General features: G+C 53.0%; 1 protein-coding gene across 4 annotated transcripts in view; it reads right to left on the bottom strand.

The window, feature by feature from the left end:
• The window catches only part of PDE10A (phosphodiesterase 10A), a 645,525-nt gene that overhangs the window by 408,357 nt on the left and 213,180 nt on the right, over positions 1-23,988 (bottom strand). For all 4 annotated transcript variants that reach the window (XM_089332463.1, XM_070073294.2, XM_089332462.1 and 1 more), the window contains exon 2: positions 8,230-8,364. In XM_089332463.1, coding sequence (XP_089188589.1) covers positions 8,230-8,278 — 49 coding nt within the window. In that variant the 5' untranslated portion in view covers positions 8,279-8,364. The remainder of the gene's footprint in view (positions 1-8,229; positions 8,365-23,988) is intronic.

Genomic DNA, 23,988 nt, shown 5'->3' with positions numbered 1-23,988 from the left:
TGTTACATAAAGGACAAAATTAGAGACCCTTCATGCAATCCTGAACTCTCTGTCCCTGGTAGGTTTCAGCAACTCAGTAAAATGCCTCAGAGACACAAAACAAACAGACCAGGTATAAAGCATCCCACTGTTCTATAGAAAGAAAGAGAAACATTTGACTTCAAACGCTTGGGAGAACATTCTTGGGGAAATATCAGAGCTGTCAGGAGAGCCGCTTGTCCAGGCACCGACTGACAGACACCGTCCGATGGACTTGGGGAGGCCACAAGCCACAGGTACCCGAGCTTCCTTTGTCCTCTGAGTGCAGAGCCAAGAAAACCAACCGCAACGTCGATCCTTGTCACTGTTCTTTGTGTTTCTCGGGACACTGCACAGGCGAGCCACTGGGCAGGGCAAGCTTGGACTTGGACTCTTCCTTTACTCCCCCAAAACTTCTAACATGTGCTGACACTGTGCTAGGTGCTGGGAACAGAAGTGAGTAGGACGGCTTCTGCCACCGGGTGAGCCAGCCTGGAAGGGGAGTGAGAGGTCAGTGGTAGCAGGGCAGCAGGCAGTGTTAGAACAAGGTGCGAGGTGAGGGGCTTTCTATCCTTGTGTGTGTATGTGTGTGTGTGTGTCTAGTAGGGCTAGGGAGGGGAGGAGAGTCTTGAAGAATGCCTGGTATTGATATAAAGGTAGGAGAACTCCCCCGGCTAGAGGGGGTCCCCACAAGATACCAAGAAGGCAGCCTGCAGGGAAACAGCTTGCCCCCTGGAACCGGCTGCCGCCGCGTGGGGTGCAGGGGCAGGGGGAGGCAGGGCTGGGTCAGCTGTTGGAGGCTGTTTGCATTCTCCCCCAAGCCCTGGAGGGTTGTGCTCCTGCAGGTCGGGGCTGGTGAGGCTGGAACGCGCCCTGAGACCGCAGAGGGCTGCTTTAAAAGGCCGAGCTCTGGGTGCCACAGGCGGCCGGGGAAAGCCGCGCAGGCTCCTGTTTTCAGCGTGATTTTCTGCAAACACCCTGGCTGCTCTCCGTTTCCTTCTGACAGCAAGCACTGTTACCTTCACATGAAGCCCGACCTTGTTCCCGGGCTGCTGACGTCAATGGGCTTCTCACCTGAAAGAGGACCTCACCGCCCACCCTGAGGGCTTGATTCTAATCTCTGACACATGGCCTGGACAGCATCCCTCACCACCCACACCCCTGGTCACGCCAGGAGCCAGCCTAGCACCTCTGCTGGAGGCGCCACGTGAAGAGGAGCTCTGTGGTCTCTCTCCTGAGCTCATCCACACGAGAACCCCATGCACATGAGGCTCTGCCACCCCCACTACACAGCTATGACCCTTGCAGTGGGAAAGGCTGAACACGACCGCCACCCTGAGCTGGTGACCCCACTGGGGCTGCTCTTCTCAGGGGTCCAGGCACACAGCTGTGGCTGTGGCCTCTACCTGTCCCTCCTGAACACATACATGGTCTCGCCAGGGCTCCCAGGTGTGCAAGGGTTCTGTGAGTCCAGCCCCAAGGGGGAGAGCACAGAGCTGAGCTCTGGCTGCGTGGCCTTTGTCACTCACCCCTGCCATGAACGCACGTTCCTCCCGACGCCGGCCAAGGGCAGACGAGGCCCAGCACAGGCGGAAGATCGACCCGAGCTTCACCAGTGAGCTTGGAAGTGGGCTCAGATGGGAAGTGACTGGGTGGCTGCTGGATCTTCAGGATGCAGGTAAGAAACATCACACTCTCGCATGTGCAGTCCATGTCCTGGCTGTGAACTGACTGCAAAGGTCTTGCTGTCCCTGCTCTTTGCTCTGAAAATCCTGGCGTTGGACCAAAAGCAAGAAACTGCAACCTGACCTGCACGGGGCCTTCCATCCCCCGTCTCTGCCCTGCCTCTCAGAGCTCTGTGGGCAGCCGTCCCTGTCACTGCTGCTCCTCGTCGCTCTGGCGGCTACGGGAGGGTGTGGGGCTGAGAGGCAGACTGTGGCCAGTGGCCCATCTCTCCTAGTCTCACACCCTTGGGTGCTCTGGGGCAGGTGCCACACTGCGAGAGTGTGACTTGTGCAGGCAGGAAAGCCTATGAGGGCATGAATGGACGGGCGATCGGTGGCAGGAGGAAAAGCAGCCTCCCGCGACTCCTCTCCCCACACGGTGTCAGGGCTGCCAGGCACACCCAAACACATTCACAGGCATTCGCCGAGGCGGGGGTAGATGAGCTGTGGTGGTGTCACCTACAGCGGCATGTGGTGTCCTAACAGAGGGGTTCTGTGTGCGTTTGGGAACTGGCTCAAGCTCCCAGGCTCGGGGCCAGCACAAACTGTGGGAGTTGTTGGCCGCAGGCCTTGAACAATGCCCACAGCCAGATGAACAGGCTAGTACAATGGCCGCGGCTAGGGAAGGATGGGCTGTGCTCCTTGTCAGAGACAGGAGTGCAGGAGGTGCCCATTTCAGCTACGAAGCAAACGCCCGGCCCCGTGGTGGCCCAACCCAGTGAGCAGCAGAGGACTCCACGCCCCAGATGACCTCAGGAACCACTCAGTGAGAATAATAGGGGTGCAAATTTCACCACAACCTTGGATTTCAGTAAGGGGAGTCTTTTCCCAGAGCAGTTCAAACAGGGTTCACACACAGTACCCTCTGCCCTGTCAGAGGCATCCTGGCCCTTACCACAACACCTGCAAACATGCCATTGTGAGCCACCAAGAGGGAAGAGAACCAGCACGATGTCTCCAGCACCCAAAGACAAAATCCCGTGGATGCGGTTTTGTGAACAGGTTTCAACGCAAGGAAAATACCCCTTTCTGTGGCTCCACAGGGAGGAGTGGGATGAAAATAAACACACAGAGATGCAACACTAATCAGGTAAATGTAGAGATCTTATGATGAGCTTGATCCTCTTGTGCTTTTCGGTCAAGGGGGAAAAACATATTTAAAAACTAAAAAAGCAAATTCTACCCCCCCCGTGACATCCACGGGCCAGACACCTGGTCCTAGCAACTACGGGGTTTCCCTCCTTCTGTCCTCTTCGCAGCAAACCTGACTGTCCCGCGTGCCCCCGCATCCCAGAGGAAAGCCTTGTCCCCACAGTGTGCTCGCCGCACTGCCAGCCCCAGCTCTGTGCCGGCTGAGAAAGCGCCAGCAACCGGCTGAGGAGTGGGCTAAGCCACTGCACCCCGTGCTGGGGCTTGCATACATGCTTTTCTGCTCCAGAGCGGGTGAGGTTAAGAACAGCCAGAGACCACCTCAGCCGTGTGGCTGGCCAGACCTTTTATCTCACCAAGACAGGAAGGAGTGGGAGCTGCTTGTTCCCCAGACCCCAGCGTCCCGCCCACAACTACCCAGGCAGTGGGCAGGAGATTATCGGGAAGCTTTCTAAGATAAACCCTTTAAACTGGAGGTGCTGTTTTAGACTCTGTGCACCTGCAACACCACTGAATGCAGAATGGGTCTTCACAGAACCCTTGCTGGAGTGGTAAGGCCAAATTATTATTCACACAATTTGATGTAAGCAAAGTGTGCTGTGTTGGATATACTGACAAGATGCACACCTTCAACAGGAAAATTAGCCACATGTAGCTTTTGTTTATAATTCTTTTGATAGATGACTTTTTATTTATTTTTTAAAGATTTACTTATTTATTTGGAGAGAGAGAGAGAGAGGGAGAAATAGAGAGAGAGAGAGAGACAGAGAGAATCTTCCACCCACTGGTTCACTCCCCAAATGGCTGCAGACCAGACCTGGCCAAAGCCAGGAGCCAGGAGCTTCTTCCTGGTCTCCCAGGTGGGTGCAGGAGCCCAAACACTTGAACCGTCTTTCCCTGTTTTCCCAGGCCATTAGCAGGGAGCTAGATCTGAAGTGGAGCAGCTGGGACAGGAACCAGCACCTATACTGGATGGCAGCAACACAGGTGGCAGCTTAACATGCTACGCCACAATGCTGGCCCCAAGATGGCTGCTTTTAAAAAAGACAGAGAGGGAGAGGCAGAGAGCTCTTCCATGCATTGGCTCACTGCCCAAATGCCTGCAACCACCACAGCCAGGAGCCAGGTCTCCCAGGTGGGTGGCAGGAACCCAAGTACTTGGCCATCATCTGCCGTCCTCCGAGGTACAGCAGCAGGAAGCTGGATCACAAGTGGAGCAGCCAGGACTGTCACTCTTAGGGCAGGCAGGCATCCCAAGCAGCAGCTTAATCCACTGGGCGGCAGCACTGCCTCTTCAGGTGGTTGTTACAGTGTAGGCGATACATAACGCTGACAAAAGGCAAACTGTGGAGCCCACTTTTAGAAAAGACGCCATAACTTTAGAAATGCTACAGTTGGCTGGGCACGATGAAGACCACCATCGACACAGACATGTGAATTTTATTCATGTGCATTCAGAATCAAAGCGCTCTCTCCGTCCATCGAGAACTGGGATTGTCCAGCTCCCTGCTAATGGCCTGGGAAAGCAGCAGCAGATGGCCCCAGTGTCTGGGCCCTGCCACCGACACGGGAGACCGGATGAAGCTCTTGGCGCCTGACTGTGGCCTGGCCCAGCCCTGGCCGTTGCAGTCATCTGGAGAGTTAACGAAGGGATGAAAGATTCTCTCTTTCTCTCTCTCTCTCTCTCTCTCTCTCTCTCTCTCTCTCTCTCTGTCTCTTCTTCTCTCTCTGTAACTCTGACATTCAAATAAATAAATAAATCTTAAGAAAAAGAACAGATTGTTTACAATAACCGCGCAGGTGCAACAGCCGAGACAGAGAATGCATTGACCAAATCCCAAGCTGCCGCACTTCCTGCCCTCAGCTCCTCCAAGAACTCAGAGGAAAAGGAAACGCTGGCCGTCCAGGGAGGCCGGCTACCTCCAGACACCACAGCTCTGAAACACGGGGAGAGTAACTGTCCTATGAACGTAGGGACGGGCCTCTGGGGTGCACAAGCTGGCTTCGGAAATGCACGCTGTTACAGCTGGGGAAGAGGACGAAAGAGCCCAAGTCACGAAAAGGTTTTCTCAGCTGGGCCCCGGGACGGCTCTGGGATCCCACAGCAGCGGGGATGGAGTGCCCGTCCAGACCGCTCAGCCTCGTTCCGCTGCTCCCATGTACCAGCAAGCCCCAGCCCTTGGAGCCACAGAAAGGGCAAATTCCCCAATGCTGCCCACCTAGCTGGAAATCTCCAACATGGCTGCAGGATGCCATGGTGGCACGCCCACTCCCATCATGCATCTGGTGCCTTGAGATTCCTGCCGCTTCCTAAAATGGGCAGGAGAATGGGCGGTGCTAGAGTCCTTCCTCAGCCCCGCCCCCTCTCGAATATCCAATAGGGCTGCACCTCAGACGTCACCCCCAGTGCATCTGGGGCCTAAAAGGGTTGGCCTAAGCCTGTGGAGGGGGCTTCTCCCTTAGGGAAGGCTTTTTCTGGGTTGTGGGGTTTCTCCTTTGCAGGATTTTTTTGCCATTGGAAGTGTTTCCTTAAAGAGGGGCTTTTGGAGGGCCTTCTTGCATTTTTGCTATTTAGTTCAAGCACTGCCTGGGTCTTGAGCTTGCACGTTTGTTTTGCTCCAGAGAACTCCTGCTGCCCCGAGCGTCTCTATGCCTCCGCCTTTGAATTCTGTTGCTGGTAGAACCTGCAGTGAGCTTAGCTGAACCCTGACCAAACGCCTGATTTGGGTCCCAGCTGCTCCTGGCCGTGGCAGCTGCCCCCAGTCCTGGTCTGGTCTTGCTCCAGCTCGAAGCCTTTCTCTGCTCAGAACCAGGGCTCAGGGTCCCCAGCCCCTCGTTAGGGCCCTGCTCATAGAGCTCTGTGTGGAGCTCACTCAGGGGTGCCTACAACCCCATCACAGCCCTGAGCCACTACTCAGAGGGCCTCCTCAACTTCCATCCCCAGCCCCAGCTGTTAAAATAACACTTCCCACCACTCAGTGATGCTGCTGGCGGGGACCCGGAGCACCTCCGTAAGTCAGAACAGTGTCTGTCCCAAGGAAATGTGTTCTGAGCTGCAGGACGGAACTGAAATAAGAGTATACCTGGGATGTGGTGCTTGCACCTGTCCTTACTTTCTCTGATCTCTGCTTGGTTTGCTGCCTCTCACAACTCTGAGTAGCAGTCAGGGGCTTGGAGCCCCCCTCAGGTCCTCGGGGGAGGCCTGGGAAGTGGGGAGTTCCTAGTACTTCACTGTGTTCTGCTTGCATTGCATTCGGGACCGAGGTGAGGGGTCTCTTCTCAGCAGACCCTTCCAGCAAATACCTCTTCCCTGTCCATGCTAAGCCTCCTTTCCTTTAGGACCGAGAGCTGCGCTGACCAAGGGACCCTGGGGTGATGATGGGCACAGCCCCGCCCTGAGCTCTTCCCAGGGTAGCCACTCCACACACATGCTATTGGGCACCTGCAACACGTGGTGTGACAGAGACTGAAGGTTGAATCTCACCGAGTTTTAACCGACTTAAATTACAACAGCCACACATGGCCAGAGGCTACCCAATCACCTAAGAACATGTTCACAGCTTTCCACACCTGCTGTGAGCTTGACATATTTGCACATGCTTGCTGTGCTTCCGGAAGTCTCTTTTCCTTTGAGGGTTTAAGAATACCAGGATAAGCAGCCTGTTTCCTGTGCTCAAAGCTGAAAATACAAATAGTTGTCTTTTCCTACAAATCAGAACTCTCCCTGGCTGAGACAAGCACTGTGTTGCTGAGGGGTTGCGAATGATCCACACTGCATTCAAATAAACCAGACAACCAACAAACTCGCCCGACCCTCACCTCCCTGCCAGGGATCGTCCCACTCTTTGTTCTGAAAGCAAAACTCCCTGGAAGCACCACGTGCCCCTGCGGCATCCACTCCTTCCTCTCTCCTTGTCCCCAGATCCTCTCCCACCCGGAGGCTCACTCAGCTGTGCGCTGATTCTGCGTCCTGGGAGACTGCGTGCTGTACGATGATGTCACACACCAGCTACCTCCCTATGGCTTCCCAGTCTGCACCTTCGGCTCAAACCCGTCCCCTCCCAAAACCCCACAAAACCCCGCAGTTTGCTGTGTTCCCGGAGCCATTTGCATGGATGGTTGAGTCCCACTCATAGCTCACCCAGCACACAATTCTCAGTGTCTCTGGTTCCCAAATCTCTACCTTGCCTACTCTGCTCCATCATAACAAAGGGGCCCTGGGGAAAACGTGCCACAAACGTGGGAAGATTCCTTCTTCCCTTTCTTGCACTCCCCATCACAGCCAATGCACCCGAGGCCACCGCTGCCTAACCCCACGGCTGGGCTGCGGCCGCTGTCCTGCCTCGCTGGCATCTCTGCCACTCAGGGCAGCCCAGACCCAGGGTTCTTCCAAAGTTCCACGTCGCGTCACCTCACTCTCGGCTCCCGATGCGCTCAGGTCTCCTCAGAGCTTGGAAGGCGAGCCCCGTGGCCTCCAAGGACAGAGGCTCCTGCTCCTTCCGCGGGCTGACCTCCACCCTTCCCATGCTGGCTCTGTTTGGACCACCTTGCATTCCGCTCAGCCTCTGAGCGCACCAGCAGAGACTCGTTCTTGTCCCTGTGGGGAACGCCCTTCCCTGACTGTCACCGGCAGCACTGGACTCTGCTGGGCTAGCTGGCCGCTCACCTGGCTTGCTTTTCTTCACACACCACCACTCTCTGAAACGACAGCACCTGTTTGCTGGTCCAGCATCTGCCTCCCCAGGTACGTAAGCCCCAGGGGGATAGGGACCATCTCTTGGTCCTAATTGGACGACTAGGACCAACCATCACACCACCAGGACTCAACCCTGGACCGACAAGGCTGCCTGAGGAGCACTCTAACCAAACGGAGCCCTCCACAGGCCGTGCACGAAGCCTAGTTTTCACGAGCATGCAGAAGGGGACGGCTGAGAAGTCAGTGTTCGCCCATTCTCAACACAGCACACACATTTGTCCCGTCACCACCTTCCCTGCAGAGAACGGCACCTTTGTGTTGTATTTTAAAGGCCGGCTTGGTAGTAAGCCCGGGTGCTGTTCTTTGTGACATTAAATTGCCAGCTGGCAGCTGTTCTTATGAAGAAAGTGCAGGACCTAATTTCAGAAAATCAAAGAGGAAATATCCGTATGCAGGGCTTCAAGACCTTCACGTCCGGTTGAGTCTACACTCCCAGGCCCTCCCTAACACCTGGCACCCCCATTTCCTTTTCAATCGGGAGAGTCTCCTTGCCACGTTGTCCACAAGGTCCCAGCTCAGCACCGTGGGGCACAGGAAGGCGCAGTCCCCAGGGAGGCGGGCAAAGCAGAGGGATGCGGGTACCTGTGGCGTGGCAGGAGTCCGGGGCGCCTTCTGCTGGGTCATTGCTCATCTGCTCCTGGGAGTCCGTCCGGCTTCGCAGCGCCAGCAGGGCGGGTCCTCTGTTCCCACTGCTAAGTGTGCAGGGCAGGCAGCTGGCTGAGAGAACAAGGACGGCGTTAGTGACGGACGGCGGACGGCTGCCCGCACCCGTCCCGAGCTGGGCTCTCCTGGACGTCTCCGTCTTGGTGGACCACGCACAGAGGTGAGAACCCTGTGACCAAGCCTCCACTGCCCTCCATGTGGGACCCTCTCGCCTCGTTACAGGTGGAGCAGGCACAGCCTCCACAAAATGTGGGGCACACAAACCCACACACGCACAGACCCCCCCCCACAAACCCACACACACAGATCCACACACACAATCTACATACACACAGACCCCCACACACACAGACCCCCAAACACACAGATCCACACACACAATCTACATACACACAGACCCCCTCACACACAGACCCACACATAAACCCATGCACGCACAGACCTCCACACACACAGACCCCCCCCACAGACCCACACACACACAGACCCACAAACACAGTCTACATACACACAGACCCACACACACACAAACCCACACATAAACCCACACACACACATACCCACACACACAGTCTACATACACACAGACCCACACATGCATACAGACCCACACACACACAGACCCACACACACAGATCCACACACACAATCTACATACACACAGACCCACACACACACAGACCCACACACACACAGACCCACACACACAGTCTACATACACACAGACCCACACACACACAGACCCACACATAAACCCATGCACGCACAGACCTCCACACACAGACACCCCCCCACAGACCCACACACACACAGACCCACACACACAGTCTACATACACACAGACCCACACACACACAGACCCACACACACAGTCTACATACACACAGACCCACACACACACAGACCCACACACACAGTCTAGACACACACACACAAACCCACACATAAACCCACGCATGCACAGACCCCCCCCACAGACCCCCCACAGACCGCCCCACACACACAATCTACATGCACACAGACCCACACACACACAGACCCACACGCACACAGACCCACACACACACAGACCCACACACACACAGATCCACACACACAATCTACATACACACAGACCCACACACACACAGATCCACACACACAATCTACACACGCACAGACCCACACACACACAGAGCCACACACACACAAACCCACGCACGCACAGACCCACACACACAGTCTACATACACACAGACCCACACACACACAGATCCACACACACATAGACCCACACACACACAGACCCACACATGCACACAGATACACACACACACAGACCCACACACACACAGACCCACACACACACAGATCCACACACACACAGACCCACACATGCACACAGATACACACACACACAGACCCACACGCACACAGACCCACACACACACAGATCCACACACACACACAGATCCACACACACAATCTACATACACACAGACCCACACACGCACAGACCCCCACACACACAGATCCACACACACACAGACCCACACACACACAGTCTACATACACACAGACCCCCCCCACACAAACCCACACATAAACCCACGCACGCACAGACCCCCCCCACAGACCCACACACACACAGACCCACACACACACAGACCCACACATGCACACAGACCCACATACACACAAACCCACACACACACAGACCCACATACACAATCTACATACACACAATCTACACACACACAGACCCACACATGCACAGACCCACACACACAGATCCACACACAAACCCACACACACAGATCCACACACAAACCCACACACACAGATCCACACACACACAGACCCACACATGCACAGATCCACACACATACACACAAAGCCACGCATGCACAGATCTACACATGCACAGACCCACACACGCACACAGACCCACACATGTACACAGACCCACACACATACACAGACCCACGCACACACAGATCCGCACAAGACCCCCCCACAGACCCACACACACACAGAGCCACACACAAAGAGATCCACACATGCACAGACCCCCACACACACATACACACACACATAGACACACACACACAGAGATCCACACACAGAACCCACACACACACAGACGCACAAGACCCACACACACACACAGAGACACATACACACAGATACACACACAGACCCACACATACACAGATCCACACACAACCCCATACACGCACAGATACACACATACACAGATCCTTACACACACACAGACTCCCCCACAGACCCACACACAAACCCCCCCACAAACCCACACATGCACAGACCCACACACAAACCCCCACACACAAACCCACACACGCACAGACCCACACACAAACCCACACACACAAACCCACACACACACAGACCCACACACACACAGATCCTCCCCCAGACCCCCCCACAGACTTATACACACAGGTACAGATCCACATACACACAGATCCACACACACACACAGACCCCCCCACAGACCCACACACACACAGATCCACAACACACAGACTTATACACGCACACAGGTCACACACACAGACCCACACACAAACCCTCACACACAAAGACCCCCCACAAACCCACATACGCACAAATCTACACACACAGATCCTCCCCCACAGACCCCTCTTCACATACACAGACTTATACACACATGCACAAACCCACACATGCACAGATCCACACACACACAGAACCACACGCACAGATCTACATACACACAAATCCATACACACACAAACCCCACACACAGACTCATACACGCACAGACTCACACACACATAGACCCACACACACAGACTTATACACACAATCTACGCACACACAAACGCACACACACAGAGAAACCCACACACGCAGAGATACACACACACACAGACCCACACACACACAGATACCCCCATGACTCACACACACATAGACCCACACACATACAGAGACTTATACACACACAGATATATATACACACACATACATGCACAGGCCCACACACACACAGACCCACACATAACCTTACACACACACAGACTTATACACAGATCCACACACAAACTCTCACATCCACAGATCCACACACACACAGGCACACACAGACTTATGCACACACAATCTACACACACACAAATCCATACACAGTCCCCCACAGACTCATATACACACAGACCTCCCACACACAGACCTACACATGCACAAACACAGACCCACCCACACACAGATCCATCTGTAAAATGCTGTGGCATGAATGCTGGCATGCGGCCGTCTGCTGGCCAGTTCCCATCTACCCTGTAGAGGCGACTGGTTAGCAGCTGGGCCCCTGCTGGGCGACACACTTGTAGGTGTTTAGTGTCCTTTGTCTCTCCTCACCACTGGTCTCTGCCCAAGAGCTGTGGCAGGCGGCACAGGTGCAGTCATGGGTTTCGGGGCAAAAGGAGTAGAAGTCAAGAGAGGTGGGCAGGCTAACGTGGGCTTCATGGGCAGGGCTGGCATCTAGCCAGGCTCTGCGAGGATGATACTGACCTGCCTGGGGGAGCGTTTGGCGAGGAGTGGCGGACAGAACGCTCAGAGCCTAGGATGTGTGCCTGCTGCCACTGTTGGCTTGATGAGATTGACTTCATCTAGAAGGTTCCATCGGGAGTGAGGATGGAACAGTCAGACAGCAGCTCTTTGCCCAACTGAAAAAGCACTACTAAACCCCCGGGCATCCACGGTGAGAACAGAAAACTGCAAGACCAAAATGACTGGGGTCAGTTTGCAACCGCTGCTTTTCCACTGTTGCAAAGAATTTGTTCCAATAAAACTAAAGCATGGGGAAGGTTTCCCTTCGCTGAAGAATGAATTGGGATGATTCATACATCCCCTTTGCAGTCTGAAATGCTTTCTAGCGAGGGGGAGAGATGGACTGGGGTTTCAATGATGCAGTGGGAACGGCCCCGGCACTGGGAATTTCTGCGATGGAGAGCAGTGCACAGTGTCATCCCATGGTTATGACAGACACGGCTTGAGAGCCACTCAGGGTCCCAGGGTTGCAGTGAAGCCATAAACAATGAAGGAGGGATGGCTTCGGCCTGAGGGTCCTGGGGGACGCTGGTTGGCAGAGCACACACCCCAGGGCAGTGCAGCGTGAACTCCCAGGAGCGGTGGCTGCAGGTGGCCCAGGAGGGGACAGATGGGGACACCCTGCCAGTGAGCTGCCTTGCAGAGATAGTACGTCCACTTCCACATGGACTGACCACAAGAAATTTAAAGTATGCATATATCCTGAGGATTTAATTCAGACAGAGGGAAGGAGCAGGGTGGCCCCTGTCACAGGAGTGCCAAGGAGGTTGGCTGGCCTTGAAGGGGGTGGTCAACGGGAAACTCCTGTGCGGCCTCAGAGGGGCCGGCTCCGAGTGGCGGCGCCCAGTGTGGACCGAGCAGGGGCGGCCTGGATGGGTGAGAAGCTGACTGCCAGGGAGTGGCATCAGTGCAAGCCCAGGTAGAAGCACCCGGATGCCAGCGCTCTTGGGAAGGTTGAATCCAGGTCTCTCCACGGTGACACAGGACTTCTGCATGCTGACCGCACGTGACTGCGAAGCAGCGTTTGCAGATCTCTGCACAACTGACAGAAGAAAGCGGACGTCGCAGAAGCTCAGAGGGGAGACCACGCGCCAAGCACCTGGCAGACGCCCCCTGAGTCCCGAGCCAGACACCCGAATGTCTTTCTGGCCTGAGGTCTTTGGGGCATAATAAATAATTCGGGTTTAACTACGTCCCCTGAGATCGCAGAATATTCCGAGACCACATCGATGGGCTGCAATGCTCACATACCCTGTCCTCGTGCGGGGAGTGTGCTGGGCACAACACCAGCACTGACATCATCAGCAGAGCACTGGGAGGGGCTTCCTGTTGCATGCAAACAACAGGGACGTCACAGGAGTGAGCCGTCTGTGGCTCGTGTTCTGATAACTCCAGAGCAGCACCAGACGACTCCCATCACACGCCTCCCACACGGAACCCATCGCACGCCTCCCACACGGAACCAAGCCACAGTGGGCAGTCAGGATTCCCCCCTTTCTGCTGCCCTGGCCCGTGCAGAGCCACAGAGCAGGGTGCCAGGAGTCGGCCTTGTCACAGGCTTGCTGCTTCTGAAGCCACGGTCCTCCAGCCCTGGTGTGTGTGACCACACACTTCCTTCCAGAATCACAGAGCGTTCCCCTGATGCCGGATCTAAGACCAAAGCCAGCCTTTCTCAAGCAAGAGGAATGGCCAGCGAGTGGAATCCCACCGTGGAGGCGGCAGGTGGAAGCGAACAGAAGGTGGGTAAGTTGTGGGTCATAACACGGGGGACGGGAGTGGGAGCCAGATGGTACCCCACTTCTCAGGGTGCAAGGGAGCCTCCAGGGGTGGAATCTGCAGAGGATCCGATGAGTTTCAGGCATGTGAGGGTATCTGGCAGAGCAGGAGAAACGGTAACATAGTTGCAAAGGGGACCTTTGAGCCTGGGGAGAAAATCCCTGTAGCTGAGAGTGAGAGACACTGTGAGACAGGCTGGATTCTGCCCGGTGCCTAAGGTTGGAGGGGTGGGATCCCCCTGCATACAAAGCGGCTGCCACTTGTCACCCAACCAAGGGGTGCAGAATATGTGTGTGCATGCATGTGTGTGAGCGTTTTCGTGGCTGTGTGTGTGTGTGTGTGTGTGCGCACAGCTGTGTGTGCATATGCAAAGGGCGCCACTCTGGGGCCAGAGCAACAGGACACACCCACCTTCCCCAGCCAAGTGGCTGTGTGTTCTTCCTTTTCCAATTCTACAAAGCTCTGCTCAACAGGCAGAGCCTGGTGAACTCCAAGGCATGAGCCGGGCAGGGCTGATGGACATGCCCTTGGCTGGAGGCCAGGCCCACTGGGTAGCCAGGATAGGGCAGTGAGCTCAAGGGGAGGAGACGGGTGACCACAGTGGACAGCTAAGGAAGGACGACACGGGGCAAGTGCCCATGGGCCAGCAGGTGGTGGCCGTGCCTGGGACATTCCTGAGCCTTAAGTGCTGTAGCCAGCCTGTGCCCTTCCTCACACTGGACAGGTGAGTTCAGGGACAGACAGACGACGTGTGACTCTGGGACAAGCAATCATTTCTACACTGACAACAATCAGGGCTCTAAATGTTTCACAGTAAAATCAAAACATTCATCCCAGAACCACACGCTGCCCGTGCACTCGAAAGTCAGCCAGCAGAAGCTGCACGTGCCCCAGCTGTGCAGCTCAGCATCTGAGCCGGCGCCCCGAGAGGTCGCCCCCGACTGCTGTGATGTCTTGTGCTGTCGGGACATTCTGCCATGCTGTGTTTTGAGTCAGTGAGAGGAGCGCACTTCCCTGAAGGGAAATAATACATTCCAAGGAAATGCAGAGGAGTAGGGGGAAAGAGAAGAGGCAAAAAGGGCACACATGCACACACACACACCATTAATTCCCATGCACACACACATGCTCACTCAACATACATGTACACCCTCACACACATTCACATACAGACATTCATATATGGACATATATACATACACACATCTACACCATACACACACAAATAATACATATTCACACGCATGCACATATGCATGGATGCACACACATGTGCACACATAAAATATACACACATGCACACACAATGCATATTCAAGCATAATACACACTTTGATGCATGTTCATATGCACACGCATTCACATGCTCTCATGTACACACATACATATACACACACCCATACAATACACACATACATGTGTGCTCACACATGCACACACGTATGCACACAACACACAGTATACACACATACACTCACACACACATGCACAACACATGCTCACATGCATGCATATACACATGTGTGCGCAGAGCCTCCTTCAGCGTGTCACAGCTTGGAAGACAGATCAAGTGGCTTGAGGGGACCCCTCTGTTGCACCGGCAGTTTAGCTCCCTTTCTCTTCACCACGCCTGGGAGTCCAGGGCACTGCTAACCCCCGCTTATCTCCCTTGGAAGGTCCTGCTTTGGCTGTGGTGCCACAGCCGAGGATGAAGACAAGCGCTCTACCAGAACAACCTAGCACGAGCCCCAGCCTGGGAGTGCACCCTGGATGGAGCCCCAGCTGCTGGGGCTTGAGCCCCGCCTCCCAGCCCGGGCCTGCAGAGACTGCACACAGCAGGTGCCTGCTGAGCGCTGGGCCATTCTGCAAGTAGAGGTGCAGCCTGGGCTGGAGTCTCCACACCACAGCACTCACAAGTGATTTGAGAAGCTGACTTGGTTTGTGGAACTCACGATAGGCTTGCTTCACAACGCCTTCTTCTCCCTTTACCCCTGCATCTGCACAGACCTACTGAGGGGCTGCGTGGAAAGGGTGCTCCTGGATGGTGCTCAGCCACCTGGACTTCCCAGGGAGGTGGGAGTCGTTGAGAGGGCCTGAAACCGAGTGCCGGGCAGCCTTAGAATTTACTAGGAAGAGAGAAACAACTGTAACATTTGCAAGAAGCAGGGTTCCAAGCATCAGACTGGAGGAAGAGATAGTAGATTGGAAGACGGGCATTATTAGTGAGTGTGGGAGGAGTCTCAGTAGAACCCTGGGGCCATGGGCGGGACTCAGAGGAGCACACCAGGGACCGTTTGAAGAGGGATGGAGTGTGAGGTCCCCGGGAGAGATGAGGACTGCTCTTTTTCCTTGCCTATAGGAAAACGGAGGAGGTGGGTGTTGACAGAGAGAACTCTGCCTTGAAGAACCATAAGGGAGAGGAGGAGCCAAACACGATTTTGTGAAATGCAGTATCTGGGAAGCACAATCTTTTCTTTTAGATGATTATATTTGATTTTTAAAAAGTAATTTTAAAACCTTATTAAGATTTGCATAGCATAAAATTTACCAAAGCAACCATTCTAAAGTCCTGGGTTCCGTGGCACTAAGTACATCCACGGTGTTCAGCCGTCTCCACCATCATCTCCGAAGCACCTATGATCCAACGCTAACTCCCTACCGCTTCTGCGCAGGCAGGCACGGTGTGTGAGCAGAGTCTCATAGTCCTCGTCTTTGTTTCCCATGGCTCATGTCACTTAGCACAGTATTCTCAAGAGTCATCCACGCCGTAGCTTCTGCAAGAACTTCCTTCTTTCCTACGGCTGAGGAGTGGCCATTGTTCATACAGACCACGGTTCATCTACCGAGGGGCACACTGTTCATACAGACCACGGTTCATCTACCGAGGGCTACATTGTTCATATAGACCACGGTTCATCTACCGAGGGCTATATTGTTCATACAGACCACGGTTCATCTACCGAGGGGCACACTGTTCATACAGACCACGGTTCATCTACCGAGGGGCACACTGTTCATAGAGACCGCGGTTCATCTTCCGAGGGGCACACTGTTCATAGAGACCGCGGTTCATCTACCGAGGGGCACACTGTTCATACAGACCACGGTTCATCTACCGAGGGGCACACTGTTCATACAGACCACGGTTCATCTACCGAGGGGCACACTGTTCATACAGACCACGGTTCATCTACCGAGGGGCACACTGTTCATACAGACCACGGTTCATCTACCGAGGGGCACACTGTTCATACAGACCACGGTTCATCTACCGAGGGGCACACTGTTCATACAGACCACGGTTCATCTACCGAGGGGCACACTGTTCATACAGACCACGGTTCATCTACCGAGGGCTACATTGTTCATATAGACCACGGTTCATCTACCGAGGGGCACACTGTTCATACAGACCACGGTTCATCTACCGAGGGGCACACTGTTCATACAGACCGCGGTTCATCTACCGAGGGGCACACTGTTCATACAGACCGCGGTTCATCTACCGAGGGGCACACTGTTCATACAGACCGCGGTTCATCTACCGAGGGGCACACTGTTCATACAGACCACGGTTCATCTACCGAGGGGCACACTGTTCATACAGACCACGGTTCATCTTCCGAGGGGCACACTGTTCATACAGACCACGGTTCATCTACTGAGGGGCACACTGTTCATACAGACCACAGTTCATCTTCCGAGGGGCACACTGTTCATACAGACCACGGTTCATCTTCCGAGGGGCACACTGTTCATACAGACCGCGGTTCATCTACCGAGGGGCACACTGTTCATACAGACCACGGTTCATCTACCGAGGGGCACACTGTTCATACAGACCACGGTTCATCTTCCGAGGGGCACACTGTTCATACAGACCACGGTTCATCTTCCGAGGGGCACACTGTTCATACAGACCACGGTTCAGCTACCGAGGGGCACTTGAGCGGCTGCTGCCCTTTGCTGGGCCTGCTGTACAAACTCCTTTTCTTGTCTCTGCTTCCCTTCCTCGGGGGGTACAGCCAGAAGTGGAACGCTGCATCAGAAGGTAATTCTCCATCAATTCTTTTGTAGGAACCACCAAACTATTTTCTTTCTTTTCTGTTTTTTATACAAATGGCTAATGGCTATTAGAAAATTATTTTATTTTATTTGAGAAGCAGATGGGGGAGGTGAAAGAAAAAGAAGGAGAGAGAGACAGAGAGAGAGAGAGAGAGAGAGAGAGAGAGATGGGCAGAGCTCTCATCTGCTGATTTACTACCCAAATGCCCACAACAGTTGGGACTGGGCCAAGGCTGAAATCAGGAGCTGAGAACTCGATCCAGATCTCCAACACTGGTGTCAACATTGGAGGCATCACGCTGTCTCCCAGGATCTACAGTGGTGGGAAGCTGGAGTTGGGAGCCAGAGGTGGCGACTGAACCCAGGTTGTTCTGATGTGCATTGCAAGCTGTCTTAACCACTGGGCTAACCATCCATTCCCCACTGTGTCATTTCCCATTGTGTCTACACCACTTAACATTCTCACCAGCAATGCACAAGTGTTCCATGTTTCCATGTCCTTATCAGCACTTGTTATTCTCCGGGTTGTGTTTTGTCTTTGTTTCTGTTTTGATAATAGCCATCCTCATGGCAGTGCAATGGTGTCTCACCGTGGTTTTGGTTTGCATCTCCCTAATGATCCCTGATGTGGGGCATCTATTCATGTACACGTTGGCCATGTGCAAATCATCTTTGGAGAATGTCTGTTCAAGTCCTTTGTCCAATTTTTAATCAGGTTGTTTGGTTTTGTTGCTTATAGTTAAGTTGCAGGAGTTCTTTATGTAGTCTGGATAGCAATTGCTTGCCAGATATTTGATTAGTAATTTTTTCCTCCCATTCTGTGGATGCCTCTTCATTCTGTTGACTGTCTTCTTTGAAGAATAGATGTTTTTAATTTTGAGGAAGTCCACCCCATCCCTTTTTTCTTTTGTGTTTTTGGTGTCATATTCAAGAAGTCATTGCCAAATCCAATGTCATGCAGCTTTTGTCCATGTTTTATTCTTAGAGCTTTGTAATTTTAGAATAACTTTAGGTCTTTGGTTCACTACAACCTCTTTCTTTAAAATGTGGAACACACTATGAGTTTGCCTGTCTCCCTGTGCAGGGGCCTGGCTAAAGCTCTCTGAACAATTTAGTCAGTGTGCTGCTGAAGCACCCACTGAAAGGAAGTCCCGGGAAGAAAGGCATTATCATAAAGATATGAAAATGAACTTGGCGTGTGATACTACTACTCATATCCAGAAGCAACGAAGGGTTTGTCTCGGAGTAGCTAAACCAATGGGACTTGGAACTCAGCCACACTGTGCACGGCGCAGGGGAGGGGAGCAGAACCCAAGGAGCCAATACGCCAGACTGGGAGGTGTTCCCCTCCTCCCCACCAGGTGCCCCTGTCCCTGGCTGGCCCTAGGCGGCATGCCCCAGGCCTACACTGCACACCTGCACTCCGCCCAAGGGATGGGGGCTTTTCCTGGAGAAACTGAACCAGGCCGCAGAAAAGACTGGATTTTACTGAATCTGGCCGGGCAGGGGCTCACCTCCTACACAGCCAGCTCGGGGACAAGGGTCTCTGAGGGCCACCTAGCCTTCCCGGGCGCCCCCAGCCTGTCTCTGAGAGACTCGCTCCTAAGTAGGAAAGAAGAGCAGATGATGATACGCTAGTGAGGACAGTGACAGATCTGCGAGGACATTTTGAAAATTCCCATGAGTAGCTCAAATTAAGCACATGAGAAACCAAGGCTGATGTTAACGATAGGGAAATAAGTCACACGAGAGAAAACATAGAAGCCAAGTCCTATTCGGATTATGCACATGGATTAAATAATTCAAATGCTGCAGCTTTAAGTGCTCATGGTGACGGCTAGGCCCTGGACCCTGGGGAGCGCAAAGCCTGTGCACGGTCCAGGTGACAGCCGAGAGAATTCAATCTTCCTCACGAGGACCTCTCGAAAACAAGAAGCCATCATGAAACACCGGTGCAACGTCTGATCTAGAAGGAAGAAATATTTGAAACAGCGGAAATAAGAGGCTGGAAGTGGTGGTTTCTTGGATGCAAGACGGGAGAGGAGGAGAGAAGAGGGTGATTCTGTGTCTGATTCTAAGTGCTTCCGTTCTGCTGAACATTTTATCAAAAACTGTCGCCTCTTTGGGCTGACTGTGTGGCTTCTCTCTAGTCTCTGAAGTTCCACTGTGCCCTGCTGTTGGGGTCGCCTCTAGTTTACACAATCCCTAACGTGCGGGTTAAGGAAGACATTCTTTCTTTGGGACAGAAGCAGCCCCGGGCCAGCACATGGGGTCTGCAGAGGGCCAAAGGGCAGGACGGGGGCTGGATTTCAGCTCCATTGGCTCTGAGCACATCAGGAAACCACACAGCAGCCCTGTTATAAAACATAAGCCCTGCCATTAAAGCCATGTAAACTAAAGATGGTAGCAGTGCGAGAGAGTGTGGCAGAAAAACAGGACCAGGGAAAAACCTACCTGAAATTTCCTAAGATCAAATTTTTAAACTCGTGGTTTGCCTGCGAACAGCTGTGGTGACATGGTGCAGTGGAAATGAACACCATCAGAAACACCGTGAACGGGCCAGGGTTTGGCTGCCCTAGACAAGCACGGGGCCCTGGGGAGGAAGGCACAGGTAGGTACTGCAGGTGCATTTACTCAACTGTCAACCACCGATGGGTGTGATTGCAGGGAGGGAGGGAGCGCCGGGCCAACCTCAGGATGAGAGAATGAAAGTCTGGTCTCAAGAAGAAATGGAAGATGGCTGCACCATCCTGCGCTCTGGCCAGGCTCTGTGTGGCCTGGGGATCTTCAGAGGTCATCGCCTGTGCCCAGCGAGGGGTCTGCAGTGTTCAGGGACTGGACAGTCCTTTCACAGCAGGCAGGAGGCCCGAGATCACAAGTTATCTGCACGTAGTCTCAAAGGGAAGAGTGGTCACATGTCAGAACCTTGTTCAATGGAGGTAAACAGTTAAAGGGGGAGAGGGAGCAAATCAATGTGAAGCAGACCTCACTCACTCAATAGAGCTTTGAACAAACAAAAGGTGTTGCCTGACACCACTGGGATCAAGACTGGGCCCTTGGGGCTGGTGTTGTGGCCCAGCAGGCTAAACCACTACCCGCAATGCTACATCCCATCCAGAGTGCTGGCTGGAGTCCTGGCTGCTCTCCTTGTGATGTAGTCCCCTGCTGATGCGCCTGGGAGAGCAGTGGAAGACGGCCCAAATACGTGGGCCCCTGCCCCCATGTGGAAGATCCCAAGGGGGTTCCTGGCTCCTGGCTTCAGCTTGGCCCAGACTTGGCTCTTGCAGGGAATGAACCAGCTCATAGAAGATTCTCTCTCTCTCTCTGAAACTCTGCCTTTCCAATAAATAAATCTTAAACAAAACAAAACAGGGCCAGCTCTGTGGCATAGCGGGTAAAGCCAATGCCTACAGTGCCAACATCCCATATGGGCTCTGGTTCAAGTCCCAGCTGCTCTACTTCCAATTTGGATCCCTGCTAATGCACATGGGAAAGCAGTGAAGATGACCCAGGTCCTTGGGCCCCTGCACCCATTTGGGAGACCCAGAAGAAGCTCCTTGCTCTTAGCTTCAGATTGGCCCAGCTCTGGCCATTATAGCCATCTGGGAAGTGAACCGGCAGATGGAAGACCTCTCTCTCTCTGCCTCTCCCTCTCTGTAACTCTGCCTTTCAAATAAGTAAATAAATCTTAAAAAAAAAAAACACTGGGCCCTTGTGTGGTAGGACAAGAGGGTGAAGTCTACGCAGCATTCCTGATGTGGCTGACACAACGTTCCAGTGCTGAGTGCTTAAGATTTGAAGTATTTATCACTTCCTGAACCCCGAACTGTCTACTCAGAAAATACTTGAGTCTGGTGTTTGGTTAGGAATGATTTAATCTCCAATCCAATCCATCACTTCTCAACTTGAAACCACCGTCAAGCCTGTTACTTGCTTCAGGTTCAATGATCTGTGGGGTGAGTTAAGACCCAATCAAATTCAGTAAAAAGATTGGTGGGTTTAGAGTTCCTGAACTGCTCAAGACAGACTTCTGCCATTCTTCTCTGCTGGCCGTATGCTACGTGCCACTTACAGACTGTGGTGGCCCACATGCCGGAACAGCAGTGGAGTCCACATGCATTTTCCTCTGCAGGAAAAACAGGCTCTTGTCGACTTCCCCTGAGACGGTCCTGGATGCGTGAGGGAGGTCTGTGTGCCTGTGCACCCAGCCAGTGCTCAGTCCCCACGTGTGCATGCGCCATGTCTCTCAGAATTCATTCATTGTCTGTAACATGTCAGATAACATAGAGGGAACATGGTCTAATGCAAAAGATACTGACACTAAGATACTAATAAAATTCCCCAAGCTACAAAAAATTGCATCTGAGCACTATTCATTACCGTCTTCCCACAACTAGCTACAAAGCATCGGGCCTGAAATCACCCACCTCACAGCATTCCACAGTCTTCTAATCCTGGGAATTCCAGGTGATTCCTTCAATGGGAGTTTAACAAAAAAAATTGTGTATTTAATCAAAGATGCATTTTTCCCAAATTATTCAAGCAGTATCTACATGATTATGTCAGGTCATTCCACCTGCTCCATCTCATCTTCAGAGTAGATAAATGTGACTACAGAGCACACGGTGAGGACAGCTGCACAGCACGAGGTCTCTCTCTCTCTCTCTCTCTCTCTCTCTCACGAGGTCTGTGGGAAAGACAGAGGCACAGGCTGTGCAGCCCTGCTCTGGAGCAGAATTCAAGTTCCGAGCGCTGCTCTTGGTAATCCCCGGGGGCTTAAGGTTCCTCCTGTGACTCATTCTCTCTTTGCTTTCTCTGTTCTTTATTAGTAGTATTTCTTGGAAAGGCAGAGATTGGGGGTGGGTGGGAAGTGGGTGGGAGGAGAGAGAGAGAGAGAGAGAGAATGTCCATCTATCGGGAGCCCAGAACTCAACTGGGGTCTTGCATGTGGGTGGCAGAGACCCCAGTACTCGAACCATTACTTGCTGCCTCCCAGGGCGTGCATTAGCAGGAAGCTGGATTTGGAAGAGGAGCCAGGATTCGAACCTAGTTCCTTCAGCAGGGAGGCTGGCATCCCACAGGGCAGGTCATCTGCTGAGGCAGCCCACTCTGTCTGTCCTTTATGTTCTCCATCGACCAGGGAGGGTGCTGCCATGAAGTGTAGCCATGCAGTAGCTCTGCTGGGGACTCCATCTCCCGTTGGTCACACCACAGAGCCTGTGCCAGGCTCAAGGCAGAGAGTGCTGTGCTATGGTTGCCCCCAGTTCCAAGCGTAAACTCTACAGTTTGGAGACAGCTGGGAAAGGAACAAGCCCTAAGTTTTTCCAGAGCACTAAGGTAGGACATGCATTTCAACGCTCTCATTTTGAGCTGTTTATGACACAAATTCTATTTCTAATGAGTTGGTCACTTAACCATTGTCAAGACAATTTTGAAGGTGTGGGAACAAACAAGGGAGCTGATTATTTCTTTGTTTTCCCTTGAGGTCGGTCAATGAACTTTTATTCAAATAATAAGATCCTGAAAAATAAGATGCTGAAAGAACAGGGTGATGCCACTGCAAAGTGCAAGCAATGAGCTAAGTGCGCTATTCAAGGACCAGGCTCTCCAGGACTTCTGGGTGCTGTGAGCCTAGCGTTTGCAGCGGGTATGCCATCGACATTCAGATACAAGGACTGGACATGAGTCAGTAAACCACCAGGTACAATTAAGTTACTTTGTGTGTGCACATCCACAGGGTCCACGTGGAGCAGCTAGGCTGGGAGGTTGCCCAGTGCCTGTTAGGGCAAACCGGAGAGTGTTATTAAACCCACGGACCCGCAGGCGTTAAGAGCTGGAAAGGACAACAGAGGTCACCTGCTCTAACCTCCGAGGGGCTTTCCTCTCTAAAAACAAGGTCATAAAATCTTTCCTAGCCACTGCAGGGCCTCCGTGAGATGCAGGAGGGTACCCCATGGGTGAGAGTGTAGCGAGAACATCAGAAGAACTTGACAAATGCCAAATTACATCACTACCTCTCTATTTTATTGTTTTTTTCTTTATTTTTTATTTAAGTTATACGAGTTTCATATATTTCATATATACAACTTTAGGAGCAAGTGGGGCTTCCCCTTCCTCCTGCCCACATTCCTAATTTTTGCGATGATCTATTATCAGTTTACGTAGTGATCTTATAGTGAGTTCTACTCTAAGTAGAGGAGTTCAGCAAATAGCATGAAGAGGAAGACAAGAAAACAAAACAAAGCTAGACTAAACAAAAGA

This window comes from Oryctolagus cuniculus, chromosome 5 (genome assembly GCF_051225735.1).
Source record: "Oryctolagus cuniculus isolate XC-2025 breed Fujian yellow rabbit chromosome 5, ASM5122573v1, whole genome shotgun sequence".
Taxonomy (NCBI): domain Eukaryota; kingdom Metazoa; phylum Chordata; class Mammalia; order Lagomorpha; family Leporidae; genus Oryctolagus; species Oryctolagus cuniculus.
The sequence above is the reverse complement of the archived record's forward strand: the minus strand, read 5'-3'. Positions and strand labels throughout refer to the sequence as shown.